The sequence below is a fragment of the Anomaloglossus baeobatrachus genome, chromosome 7 (genome assembly GCF_048569485.1).
Source record: "Anomaloglossus baeobatrachus isolate aAnoBae1 chromosome 7, aAnoBae1.hap1, whole genome shotgun sequence".
Classification (NCBI taxonomy): Eukaryota; Metazoa; Chordata; class Amphibia; order Anura; family Aromobatidae; genus Anomaloglossus; species Anomaloglossus baeobatrachus.
The window spans coordinates 174,890,403-174,904,651 of record NC_134359.1 but is presented as its reverse complement, the minus strand read 5'-3'; the positions used below and the strand labels follow the sequence as shown (position 1 = coordinate 174,904,651).

At 42.2% G+C, this 14,249-nt stretch overlaps 1 protein-coding gene across 6 annotated transcripts in view; it reads right to left on the bottom strand.

Moving 5' to 3' along the window:
* Positions 1–14,249, bottom strand: part of PGAP1 (post-GPI attachment to proteins inositol deacylase 1) — a 1,652,111-nt gene that overhangs the window by 137,562 nt on the left and 1,500,300 nt on the right. For all 6 annotated transcript variants that reach the window (XM_075317804.1, XM_075317801.1, XM_075317803.1 and 3 more), the window contains one exon: positions 3,668–3,894. In XM_075317804.1, the coding sequence (XP_075173919.1) occupies positions 3,668–3,894 (227 nt within the window). The remainder of the gene's footprint in view (positions 1–3,667; positions 3,895–14,249) is intronic.

Below are 14,249 nucleotides of genomic sequence, written 5' to 3'. Positions count from 1 at the left end.
AAGCATTGCTGTGGATTAGATCAGTGATCAGACCACTGAAAGCTACTGTCCCATAAAGGGACTAAGTAAAAAAGTAAAAACAAAGTTTTAAAACTTAGTAACAATATTTAAAAAAATCAGAAAATAAAGAACAAAAAAATTCCAATAAACATGTATATGTACGTATGTAAAACAAAACCAAATAAATGGTACAGATAAAAACATCATCTTGTCCCGCAAAAAAACAAGCTGCCATACAGCTCCATCAAATAAAAAAGTGAAAGTTCTTAGAATACAGCAATGCAAAAAACATTTTTTTTCTATAAAATTGTTTTTATGGTGTAAAAACAGCAAAGCATAAAAAAAATATAAATGTGGTAGCACTGTAATAGTACTGAGCTGAAGAATAAAGCTGTCTTGTCACTTTTACGGCACGGTGAATGGCGTAAATAAAAAAAGCAAACAAAAAAACAATTCTTGAATTGATGTTTCTTCATGATCCTGCCTCAGGCCTCCGACACACTCACGTGAAAATCACGCACGTGCCGCAAGGCTTGTATTTACCCTGCGTGTTGTGTGTAGGTAAATACGTGTCTCTGGTACGTGCGGGTCACATGTGTTCTCCGTGTGCTATCTGCGATAACACACGGAGAAGCGGTAATTTGCAAACTCACCTGGTCCTTCCTGCTGTCCGTGGTGCTGATCTTCGGCCTCCAGCCCTGCCGTCTCCCCGCTGCTGCTGCTGCCGGCCACAGTGAAGTGAATATTAAATGAGCATAATGAGCAGCGGTCGGCAGCAAGTGACAGCAGCGGCAGAGACAGGAGGGCTGGAGAAGGTGAGTTAAGATTTTTTTTTTTCTCTGACATGTGTGTTTTCTCCGGCGCATGTCACACGGGATCGCATCCACACTACATCCGTGTGGTACGGGTGCGGGCCGTGTGACAGCCGTGCTGCGGGAACACATGGACATGTCAGCGTATTGGAAAACGCACACACGTACATTTGGACACGGACACACATTCCGTATTGTTTTACGTGTGTGTACCTGCTACAATAGGGTAGCATTGCTGTACGTGTCTCCGTGCCGCCGGTACGTTTAAAAAATGGCAAACACGTACCGGCGGCACGGATGTGTGTCGCAGGCCTCACAAAAAGTGGAATAAAAAGTGATCAAAAAATATTCTGTGGCCTAAAATGGCAGCAATAAACACTCCCAATCATCCCACAAAAACAAGCCCTCACATGACTCTGTCGGCAGAAAAATAAAAAAAAACTACAGCCTTCAAAATTCAGTAATGCAGTGATTTTGTAAAAAGTGTTTTTAGTGAGATAGTTGCCAAACCTAAAAAAATATATATAAACCTGATATCGCAGTAATCGTACTGACCAATGGAATAAAGTCACCAAACCACTGTGCAGTCATCAACAGTTTTGTTCACCTTTAAAAAGATGGACACCTCAGAACAGAGGCCAAACAGAGTCCGAAGTAACACTGCTGCCTTATTAGTGAATGGATCACATTGCAGGTTTCACCTGAATCAAGTATTTCGGAGATGGAGATGGAAACCCCGATGTAAGTGCTCAGCATAGAGTACAGGATAAATGGGAACTGATTCAGAATGTTCTGTTCAAAAATTGCCTCCAAATAGCATTCAACTCAACCAACGAAATCACCCCATTCAGGTCCATCATCAGTTAACAGAAATATAGGGGGCTTCCACATTACTGGTAGCACAAAGGCTCTGGAAAAAAGTTATGGCTCCCCCGCCCCCCTCAAAAATGTTATTTTTTTGTTCACTGCCCAATAGTATAACATTTTCAGACACATCTGCAGTGTCAATATGCTCACTGCACCCCTGGATGAATGAATTAAGTGGAACAGTTTGTAACATGGGGTCACTTGTGGGGTGTTTCTGCTGTTCTGGTACCTCCGTCAATGTGACATGGCACCCACAAACTATTCCAATGAAATCTGAACTCCAATATGGCGCTCTTTCTATTCTTCACTTTGTACTGTGCCTCAAAAGTAGTTTTAGACCACATATGGGGTGTTGGTGTACTCAAGAGAAATTGCACAACAGTTTGGATGGTTTATTATCTCCTGTTACCCTAGTGAATTTGAATCATGTGGGGTGAACACAATATTTTTTAGATAAAGAATTATTTTCATTTTCAAGACTCAACTTTATAAAATTCTGGGGTTCCAGGTGCTCAATGACCATCTAGATAAATTCCTTGAGGGGTCTAGTTTACAAAGGGTTATTTGTGAGGGAGCTCCATTGTTTAGGGACATCAGGGGCTCTCCAAATGCGACATGGCATCCACTAATGATTCCAGCCAATTTTGCTTTAAAAAATTCAAATGACGCTCCTTCCCTTCTGAATCTTGCCATGCACCCAAACAGTTGTTTTCTACCATATATGAGGTATCAGCGTACTCAGGACGAATTGCACAATACATTTTATGGTGCATTTTTCCTTGATACCCTTGTGAAAAAAGTTATCTGGCTGAAGTAACAATTTTGTGGTGAAAATGTATTTTTTTATTTTCACGTCTCAACATTATAAACTTCTGTGAAGTCGATGGGTGTTGAAGATGCTCACCAAACATCTAGATAAATTTCATGAGGAGTCTCATTTCCAAAATGGGGGTCACTGTCACTTGTGGGGGATTTTCACTGTTTAGGCACCTTAGGGGGTCTCCGAATGCGGCATGGCTTCCACTAATGATTCCAGCTAATTTTGCTTTCAAAAGTTCAAATGGCGCTCCTTTCCTTCCGAGCCCTGCCGTGCGCCCAAACAGTAGATTTCCACCACATGTGAGGTATTGGTTTACTTAGGAGAAGTTGCACAACAAATTCTATGGTGCATTTTCTCTTATTACCCTTGTAAAAATGCAAAATTTAATGAAAAAAGTAATATTTTTCAGGGAAAAAGTGCATTTTCATTTTTTCCTTCCACATTGCTTTGCTTTCTGTGAAGCACCTAAAGGGTTAATAAACTTCTTGGATGTGGTTTTGAGCACTGCGAGGTGTGCGGTTTTTAGGATGGTGTCACTTTTGGACATTTTCTGTTACCTAGGCCTCTCAAAGTAACTTCAAATGTGATGTGGTCCCTAAAGAAAATGGTTTTGTAATTTTTGTTGAAAAAATGAGAAATTGCCGATAAACTTTGAACGCTTCTAACTTCCTAACAAAAGAAAAATTATGCTTCAAAAATTGCCCTGATGTAAAGTAGACATGTGGGAAATGTTATTTAGTAATTATTTTGTGTGACATAACTCTTGGATTTATGGGCATAAAATTTCAAAGTTTGAAAATTGCTACATTTTTGCCAAATTTCCTATTTTTTCATAAACATAAAATATTGGCCTAAATTTACAACTATCATGAAATACAATATGTCACAAAAAACAATGTCAGAATCACCGGGATCCGTTGAAGCGTTTTAGAGTTAAAACCTGTCAAAAAGATACTAGTCAGAATTGCAAAAAATGGCCTGGTCAGTTAGGTATTTTCAGGCTTGGGGATGAAGGGGTTAAATAATGTTTAATAGAATGGATGACTCTTGCATCAGAGGCAAGATATAGTATTAATATTCATGTTTGTTCATATTTTTCTCCAAGTCAAACTATTAACTAAACAACAATATTCATACAGATTATTGATCACATCACTCATAAACATACCTTATATTCTTGAACCAGTAAGTACAACAAGGTAATGTCAATAGAGTTAGCCAAAACAGTAAGTTTATGACTGAAAAATGCATCTTGATGTTATCAGAAGCTGTGTGTAAATCATAACTATATACTGGAGGAGCTGATTCTTCTTTCTGAAGACTAAGGATGTGTTTTTCTAATTTTTTTGCTGAACTCGCCTCTGTGGTTATGGTGGCAGATATTTGACTTGTAGCCTATGGAAAAAATAAAAATATTATATGTCAAAATGTTATCGTGAGATAGGATCAATTTATTAGAAACATGGTTTCATCATAATTTACAAATTAAACAAAAGTTAGCACTCTACCATCTGGCCCCTATTCATCTACTACCCCTGGGTGTGAACAGGTAATTGAACTGCTACAACTACAAGAATGCAGAAAGAAAGGCTGGGCTCTCTGTATACATAGACTAAGGGCGCCGTCACACGGGACAATCTATCGGGCGATCGCACGTGCGATCGTACCCACCCCCGTCGTTTGTGCGGCACGGGCAATTAGTTGCCCGTGGCGCACAAAGTCGTTAACCCCCTGTCACACGCACTTACCTCCCGGACGACGTCGCTGTGGGCGGCGAACATCCTCTTCCTTAAGGGGGAGGGACGTTCGGCGTCACAGCGACGTCACACAGCGGCCGGCCAATAGAAGCGGAGGGGCGGAGATGAGCGTGATGTAACATCCCGCCCACCTCCTTCCTTCCGCATTCCCGGCGGGATGCAGGTAAGCTGTGTTCGTCGTTCCCGGGGTGTCACATGGAGCGATGTGTGCCACCTCGGGAACGATGAACAACCGGAGCACAAGAGGACCGACATTTTGAAAATGAACGACGTGTCAAAGAGCAACGATAGGGTGAGTATTTTTGCTCCTTCACAGTCGTTCGTAGCTGTCACATGCTACGATATGTCTAACGATGCCGGATGTGTGTCACGGAATCCGTGACCCCGACGACATATCGCCCGATATATAGTAGCGTTTGACGCCGCCCTAAGAAGTAACACTTCTGTCACCTTAATAGATAAACTCTTCCTGGCTTCAAAGGACCAGCCACAGGTAGACTGGAGTTCAGTTATGACTATTGGGGTTCTTGTCGCAGGCATAGTTATGGGAGACATAGTTTCAGTTTTGTAGCAAAATGGCGAACATAACATATCTACTCGCATCACTGTGAGGCCTGCCTATTAGCTTCAAATTAATATTGGTCCGATGCATGTGGCTATATACATCATATTTTTCATCTACATAAAACTAAAATAATAATAATAGGAAATATAGCATTAATGTCTCAAGGCTGGGACCTTCAGGGAGCCAGATATCCTGAAAAACAGGGATCCCATAATTTTTGGGACCCGAGACACTTCCCAATGACCAGTCTACAACTAAGGTTGCAAAAGAGAGGTACAGTATGTGGGAGTACTGTATGTAGTATGTGGGATATCTAATAAATTTTCTGAATTTTCATCACTGTTCAATCTCAAATAGCTGTAGCTCACTATAATATTGTTCCATATTTCAATAGGAGCGCTGCCCTCCAAAATTGTACCATCTCTGCAACCACAGGTCAAGTGCTTTTCCTTATTTATTCATTAATTTAATGTAACTGTATATACTGTATTGTCTTGACCCCTTTATAAAATCTTTTGTGTATATTTATAAACACCGCCTACTTTTCTAATAATTAAATATATAAAATATAATAGTTTTGTTCCTTTTGCTCTATAAATGGCATCCCTGAAGCTTTGTGAGGCCAAACATTACCAGTAAAGGATGACCAATCGGCCTGTCTAAATGAGCGGTGGTGGCACCTAGTTTTCTTGGGTTATTGCGGAGATTTGCAACAACTATTGTCTCCATACAGGAGGCATCTTGAAGCTGTCATCACCAGCAAAGCCTTTTGTATGAAGTATTAAATAACCTTCAGTAGGCGTGTTTCCCTGTGTCATTTCTCATTGCTACACATAACTTAATTAATGGACATCTATGGTTTGATTTCTTTGCCTATATGGATTGAATGAGTTGTTACCATCATCAGGTGAAAAATTCTTGTCAATAGCACCTTTAGAAATATATTTACTTAGAAAATTGGTGACTTGATCGATATTTATTTCCCCTGCTGTACATCACTCTGATGCATGATGCAACAATTAAAAGTTTAGGCCATCTTTATTCCATCGTGTTAAAATATACAAAAAAGGAGAGTTAATCTAAAAACAATAGGACATCCCATAAAAACCAATTCTTAATTAATTCTTACTTATTTTTTAATATTGCAAAACGAAAAAGTATCTTTCCATAAAATAGTGATTCCACACTACATAATGGTCCCCAAGTAGTCCCCACACTGTATAATGGCCCCCAAAGTAGGCCCAAAACTGTATTTTTTTTTTTTAAATTCTTTATTTATTTAAATGGAATCCAGATGAACATAACATGTCAATCCAAAGGCCTGATGGCCTAATTGCCATAACCAAAGAGCATTCAAAACAGGTGAAACAAAAGATTAGCATAAATCACAATGATATGACAACATATCGCCTGTTTGGTAGCATACACGAATGCAAGATTCCAGGGTTTTAAATATAAATGAAGAAACATGACAGAAGCTGTAGGAAGCATATAAAGAATATAATAAAATAGAACAAAGCAAAAGGGAAATAAGAAAATGGAGCGGATAAAAAGAAAGTAGAAAATAGAGGGGGGAAATAAAGAGACAAGGTAAAGGGGGAGAAAAGAGGAGTGCGGGAGGGGGTAGAGGGGGGGTACACAGGTACGGCAGTACTCCATCTCCCCGGCTCTGAGGATAACGCATCACTAGACCTACCATTACATCTCATCATGGGACCCCGGGCGGTCACCCAGCAACTCTCGATACTCCATTGTCTGTTGGAAATCCATCCACTCTCTCCACGTAGCCCAGAATTTCAAATAGGACTCATGCACAGAAGAAGTCAGATCCTCCATATGCATGAGTTCATTGGTTCTGGCTATCCATTGTGCAACAGTGGGTGGCGCTTGACTTTTCCATCTCTTTGGGATGCATGACCTGGCAACCATGATGAGGAATTTCTTCAGAGAGGATTTGTAGATCTCACAGTGATGAAGCAAGAAGGCGGCCGGCCCAATCTCCCCAGCAGTGCCAGACACTCTCTGGATGATGTCGGAGACACCAGTCCAAAACGGACAGATCACCGCACATTCCCAAAACCCATGTAATAATGTTCCCTCCTCCTTACCGCACCTACAGCAAGTGGGGTCAGCTGAAGGATAAATGGCGTGCACCTTAGTCGGTACCCTATACCATCTAGAGAGCAATTTGTAGCTGGCCTCCTGGAACCTAGAACTGATAGATGAACTGTGTGCGAGAGAAAACACTTGTTCCCTCTGGGCCGGGGTGAGAGCAATACCGAGGTGCCGTTCCCGTTGTATTATGAAAGGAGGAGGAGTCTGATCAGGGGGGGAGGGCAACATAGCGTAAACTCCCGAAAGTGAGTGGTGCACAGGGCCCCCACCCCCACATATTAGTTCAAATTGTGTCTTGGGAAGCAAAAGTGGGCCTTAGGAGGTAGCTTACTGAAGAAATGTGCGAGTTGCAAGCATCTCTACTGTCCTAACGGGGCTGGGGTCTGGCTAGCAGCTAATGTGGACACCGACGGCCACCTCGAATCGTCCCCAAAAACCTCCGCTCGGTCCCTCCCATTGCTCACCCAGAGTTGGAATATGTGGTCTATTTTACCTGGTTCGAACGAGGGATGGCTTAAGATTGGTGTCATCCTAGAATGGGAAGGATTCAAACCTGCGCGGACCTGAGCCATGTCGCAATATGTTACCGTTGGGCCAAGGGTCGGGTGTGATTTTAGCATCATGGAAGCCTCAGATAGTACCCACGGTAATTTATTTAAAGGTATTGGGGAGAAGGACTGCTCTATCTGCACCCATGCTTTCTGTGTATCGTTCCTGCACCAATCAATAATTCTGGTAAGGTGACCCGCCAAGTGATAAAGCCTTATATCAGGCAGCCCAATACCCCCTCTATGCTTGGCTCTTGACAGAATTGCTCATCTTATGCGAGCTGGTCTCCCCACCCATATACAAGAGGATTGGACCGATTTGAGAGTCTTAAAAAGGCAAGGGAAATCTTGATTGGGAGAGCTTGCAACAAGTACAAGATCCTAGGGAAAATGTTCATCTTGTAGATTTGGCATCTACCAAACCAGGAGAACAAAGATTTCCTCCTTCGGTCACAGTCCCTTCTAATCGAGGCAAGCAGAGTAGGAAAATTGTTTTGGAACAGGAGATTGAGGTCACTAGTAAGGCGTATGCCCAGATAGCTGAGAGATTGGGCCGCCCACCTGAAACTAAAGGTTGACTTTAACTCCTCCACTTCCTTGGGACAGAGATTAATGTTTACCGCTTCAGACTTTGTGAAATTAATTTTAAAATTTGATAGTTGAGAGTATACCTAAAATTCTTTAATCAAATTAGGGAGGGATATCCTAGGTGTGGAGATAAAGAATAGAAGGTCATCCGCAAATGCAGCTACTTTATGCATGGTCTGGCGAACTGCAATAACCGCGATATCTCTGCTAGCTCGTACATGTCTGAGGAAGGGTTCCAGAGTCAGGATGAATATCAGTGGAGATCACGGGCACCCTTGATGGGTACCATTCGAAATATTAAATGAATCCGAAAGGATCCCATTCACCAGTACCCTAGCTCAAGGAGCTGAGTAAAGAGATAATATCCTTAACATTCCATTCCCCAACCCCAGACTCCTGAGTGTGGCGTCCATAAATGTCCAGTCTACTCTGTTGAACGCCTTTTCGGCGTCGGTCGAGAGCAGCATGGACGGGATGCCCCCTGATTTAACCCTATACATTAGGTTTATGACTTTGATAGTGTTGTCGCGGGCCTCACGACCCGCAATAAACCCTGTTTGGGCTGAATGGATTATCCCTGGGAGCAAAGCAGCCAATCTGTTTGCAAGAAAGAATTTTAGCAAAAAGTTTAGTGTCCACGTTTAGAAACGATATTGGACGATAACTAGCGCATTGTGTCGGGTCTTTCCCCGCCTTATGTATTACCGTGATATGCGTCCTCAATGAATCCGCATTAGGGACAAAGTCCGCTTGAGCCCTGGAGTTGAAGGCCAACAAAAGATGTAGGGTTAGTATGTCTCTTAGATTTTTGTAGTATGGAAAGGGCAGACCATCAGGACACGGTGCTTTGTCAGGCTTGGACGATGCTATGGCATCCTAGAGCTCCTGGTTTGATATTGGAAGTTCCAACGCCGCCACCTCCGCATCCCTCATCCGCGGCATTTTTGCCTTTCTGATATAATCCACAATTTTACAATTCCGGGCAGTTGATGATTTTGGAAGGACGTTTTCCTCTAAATTATAAAGAGCCTCATAGAATTCTTTAAAGGTTTCCGCAATTTCCCGTGAAGAATGTAACAAGATATTTTGGGAGGACAGGGAAGCAATCTTCGAGATAAAGGTTGAGGCTTGTTGCTGTCTAAGGGCCCTCGCTAATGTCTTACTACATTTATTTCCATATTCATAAAAGTGTCGCCGACACCGAGCCAGGACCCCTTTTGCTTTAGATGTAAGCAATTTCCGCAGATCATCCCTAGCTGTAAAAAGGGCTCCACCCACCTCCACCGAGGATAGTTGTTTGCACCGAGTTTCTAGTTCTTTCAACTGCACTAAAAGTGTAGAAATCTCTAGCTCACGTTCCCTTTTTAGCCTTGCCCCCTGTTGGATAAATACGCCTCTGATGATGCATTTATGGGCCTCCCATTTTGAAGTTGGGGAACTATTCTCCAAAGTATTTATTGCAAAGTACGCTGCCAAGGCGTTTTGTATCACAGTTTGGACTTCAGGATTGTCCAAGAGGGATGTGTTCAGTTTCCACTGCCACTGGTGTGGAACTGGAGATTGTAGCAGTATTGTAACCGTACAGAGGGCATGGTCTGAGAAAGTGATATTTTCTATTTGAATTTGGGACACTCTAGCCAGATCATTATGTTTAATAAAGAGGTAATCAATTCTGGAATAGACCCCTTGGGCTGCAGAATAAAAAAGAGTAGTCCCTGTCCGACGGATGATGAAGCCTCCAAGTATCTTCCAGTTGATAATCGTGTATCATGCGTCTAGGCTTACGTAAGGCAGACAATGGGTGTGCGGATGAGCCCGTGGAGGTATCCTGGGCCGGATTTAAAGTTATATTGAAATCACCCCCTAAAATGAGCGTGCCCTCCACTAACTCCTCCATAGATTCCAGGAAGCCAGCCAGTGCCGTAATTTGACCCACATCGGGTAAGTACAGTGAGGCTAAGGTGTATGTATGCGAGGCGATCCTACCCTTAACCAAAAGCAGCCGACCCACGTCATCACTCCGAGAATCCAGAAACTCCCAGGGCACGGAACGAGAGATGAGGATACTTGTCCCACTGGACTTTGAGTTAGGAGAGAAGCTGTGATAAACCTCGGGATACCAACGACTCGACATCCTGAAAGGCTTGCATTTGCACATGTGCGTTTCCTGTAAAAAAGCAATTTGAACATGAGACCTTCTCAACATATTCATTAAAATAGACCTCTTGCTCGGACTATGTAGTCCCTTAACATTAATAGTTCTGCTTTTCATCTCAGCATTCACCTGGCTGTGCATGACTACCTATCGGGGTGGAGTTGCCCCCCCTGCATACAAAGACGGGGTAGGAAGGGTAGAGTGTAGAAAAGGAAGGGGAGGGGGAAAGAGGTCTAAAGTTTAAGGTGGATGAAAGCGGAAGTGGACGCAGAAAAAGGAAGAGAAGAGCAGAGAAACAAACAAAATAAGTAGCAAAACAGTGAATGAGAATATGTGAAATTGTATAGTCTCAACACACGTTTGAGACCTGGTGTCCTCAAATTGGAGGAAAACCCCTTGGGGTACAAGGAAAACCATGGGTCAGAGCTAGTCAGACTTAAGGCATAAATGAAAATACACAATGTGTTCTATCCAACTCCTCACTTTGCAGCTCTCCTTCATCAGGCGTCGAGGTGAGAGGCACTCCGCTTAAAAAAAACAAAACATTAACCAGTAACATTCCATGTCAAATATGAGAACATTCAAACTTGAGCTAATGCTAAATGTGGCACTGAGTCCATCAGTATAAATAAAGGCGAGAGTAGTCCACGCAGCGTAGAGATGCCCACAGGGCCCCCTTCCATACTACGAGGGCCAAGGAGTCACACAAACCCCTCTCGCCATCTGTAATTCCATCAGGAAGGACAAAGAGATTAAATCAGGTGCCAGACCATCAGTCCAGAGCTCCAACAGCGGGCTCCCCCACAATCGCTGACTCCCGTGTACTCCACTGTGGTCTCGGTGCCGTACGACTGCCTCTTCTCCTTCTTTGAGGGAAGCCGGGAGGTCTGTCCATCTGTAGCCAGTTGGGGATCTCAACTGCCAAGGTGTCCAAAAAATGAAAGAGACCTTCCAAATCCTCCGGGTGTTTCATGAGGAATTGTGCACCATTGTAACATACGATCAGGTGAAATAGATGCCCCCATCTATAGGAAGCTCCCTTTTCCTTAATTCTTTGCAGAACAGGCAGAAGCTGACACCTCATATAAAGGAAAAGAAAAAAGAGGAAAAGACGATCAAAGTCCTATTAAATGCAAACAATATTTTTTATTGATAAGGTCAGGAGGATAAACACCACAATGTGTAATTTAATTTAAAATCAATAACATGTGGACTAAGAATGGCTCTTCAATAATAGTTGCAAACTATGCCATCATTCATAGCATTTTATCACTATCTTGCAATATATAGGATGAAAATACATATATAGCCTCAAAATAATGCATGAAATAAACCTTTCAATATAAAGGAAGTATAATAGGTACTTTCCTCTTTAATCAATTGAAAGGTAGGAAGCAGGTATAGTTCATCAATCTAATGACACAATAGAACATACATAATCCTAAAAGGACATTATCAATTGTATCATGATTTAAAGAATCATATATAGGGAAAGGGATCCGCAGCTATATAAATTTATTTACCAGACCACAATGTGTCATATAGACATAGACCATCACAGATCCCATTGATCACTATATAGAAGGCTATTCAAGCTTATCTACCATTCAAACAATGCAAGTAGCCAACCCGACCACTAGATGTCAGCAGAGATTTACAAGAAGATATTCAGAGGTAATTTACCTGCAATAAGTGAAGCCAAACAAGTCCACGAACACGCCCTACGCGCGTTTCGGCAACGCCTTCATCCAGGGGCAATGCTCTGATGGTAACTGCAGTATTTTATACTAGCGTGCACAAATCAGGAAGCGGGCAACACCCATCGTGACGCATGCACTGCCATGGCAACCGCTGACGCCCCCGGCCGCCGTGTCATGTCGGGGCGGCACCCGATAATATCACATGACCGGGATGACATCCGTCCATAAAGATACGGCAGCCGGAGGGAACCAGGGAAGCCACAGCCCGCATGCGTACTGAGTGTCCGCATGCTGATGGTGAATATAGGCTGCACTGTACATGCAGCTCTTATACAAATCACATATAATATAATACTGCAATATTTTTGCATAGACATGTAGATACATATAATCATTCAACAATTCCATAGGGACTGTATCCAATAGTTAACTGTAGCTGAGATGGAGAAGATCCAGACCGGCCAATTATGTATATGATACAAAAATATGAGCCCAAAACGAGTTACCATCCTAGAAAAGTTAAAATATAAAAACATTAAAACCACAAATTACACAGATACCGATGTATTGTTTATGCATATGTATATGTATATACATACACATACCTAATAAATGCACATAAATATCTGTACATACATATAGGCAGCACTCAATTATATAAAAGGGACAAAACTGATGTTTTCATTGAGACCAGATGGATAAAGAGTGGACAATGTCCGTATCCATCTGGTCTCAAGTTGGGCCAACCGCTTGCCCAAATTGCCCCCTCTAATACCCATATCGACCATGTCGATGCCTCGAACCTTCAGAAGGGCTCCATTTGCCTGATGATGTTCTAAAAAATATCTAGGGATGGTTTTTAATGTAGATGTGTCAAAAACATCGGGTGCCGCCAAAATCCCCAACACATGTTCTCTTACACGGTCTTTTAGCGGTCTTGTTGTTAGTCCAAGACTAGGAGCACATCCACTAACCACCCTTCTCCTATTCATATCCCATAGTGTCCTCTGTGAACTTACGTCATGATGACTGTGCACCAAATAATCTTTTAGATTTTTAGACCTACGAAACGTTATTAGAAGTCTATTAGGGACAATTTTTGCCAAAATCGGATCGGCCTGTAAAACTGGCCATGCCTGCTCAAGACACTTACGCATAGAGTCAGATTCAGCGTGAAAGTTGGTAATCAATCGAACAGTGTCATTAGATATTTCCTTTTTCTGGGAATATAGTAGGGAATGTCTAGTAGAGTATTTTGCTCTATGATAGGCACATTTAAGTGCCCTCCTACCATATCACCGTTCACTAAAGCGGGCAATGAGATCCACTGACTGCCTTTCAAAGTCGGCATCCATGAAACATACACGCCGTAATCTTAGAAATTGTCCAATAGGAACCGCATTCACCATGAATTTCGGATGGGAGGAGGATGCATGAAGCAATACATTGGTGGACATAGGCTTTCTATACAGGTCTGTTTGTATAACATCCTGTTCATCTCTCTTTAATGTCACATCCAGGAACTCAATTAAATCATATGACCATTGATACGTAATTTTAATATTTAATTCATTAGTATTCAGAAAAATCATAAATTGATGTAATTCATCAGCAGTCCCCTACCAGATCAGGAAAGTGTCATCAATGTACCGCGCCCAAAAAAGGACGCGGTCCATCAATAACTCCTGATCTGACAGGAGGAGGTCCCTCTCCCACAGCCCCAGGAACAGATTAGCATAAGATGGTGCGTATGATGCGCCCATTGCTGTACCCTGGAGCTGCAGGTAAAAGGACCCCTTAAACGTAAAAAAATTATGCATCAATGCAAATTCAAGGAGTGACAAGAGGAAATTGCTGGTAGGCCTTGACATATTAGATGTGTCCAAAAAGAATTTAGTCGCTCGTAGACCGTCTACGTGTTTAATACTCGTATAGAGAGATTCAATATCTCCTGTAACCATATGGGTATTTTTACCAAGGTGTAGCCCGTCCACCTTTCTGAGGAGATCACCAGTATCTCTCAAGAAAGAAGGAAGGCACTCGACCATCGGCTGGAGATAATGATCAATCCATTTGTTAACATGTTCGAGATAATTGCCACAACCTGATATAATTGGGCGGCCAGGAGGTGTTTCCATATTTTTATGCAACTTTGGCAATAAATAAAAAGTTGAAATAGTTGGTTCTTTAATCTGTAAAGCAGTAGCCAAACTCTTGGTGATAACTTTGTCATCTAGCCCTTCCCCAATTATATCAGATAATAATTGTTTAAATTTCCCCAAAGGGTTGAAGGTAAGCCGCTTATAACATGTAATATTCTGA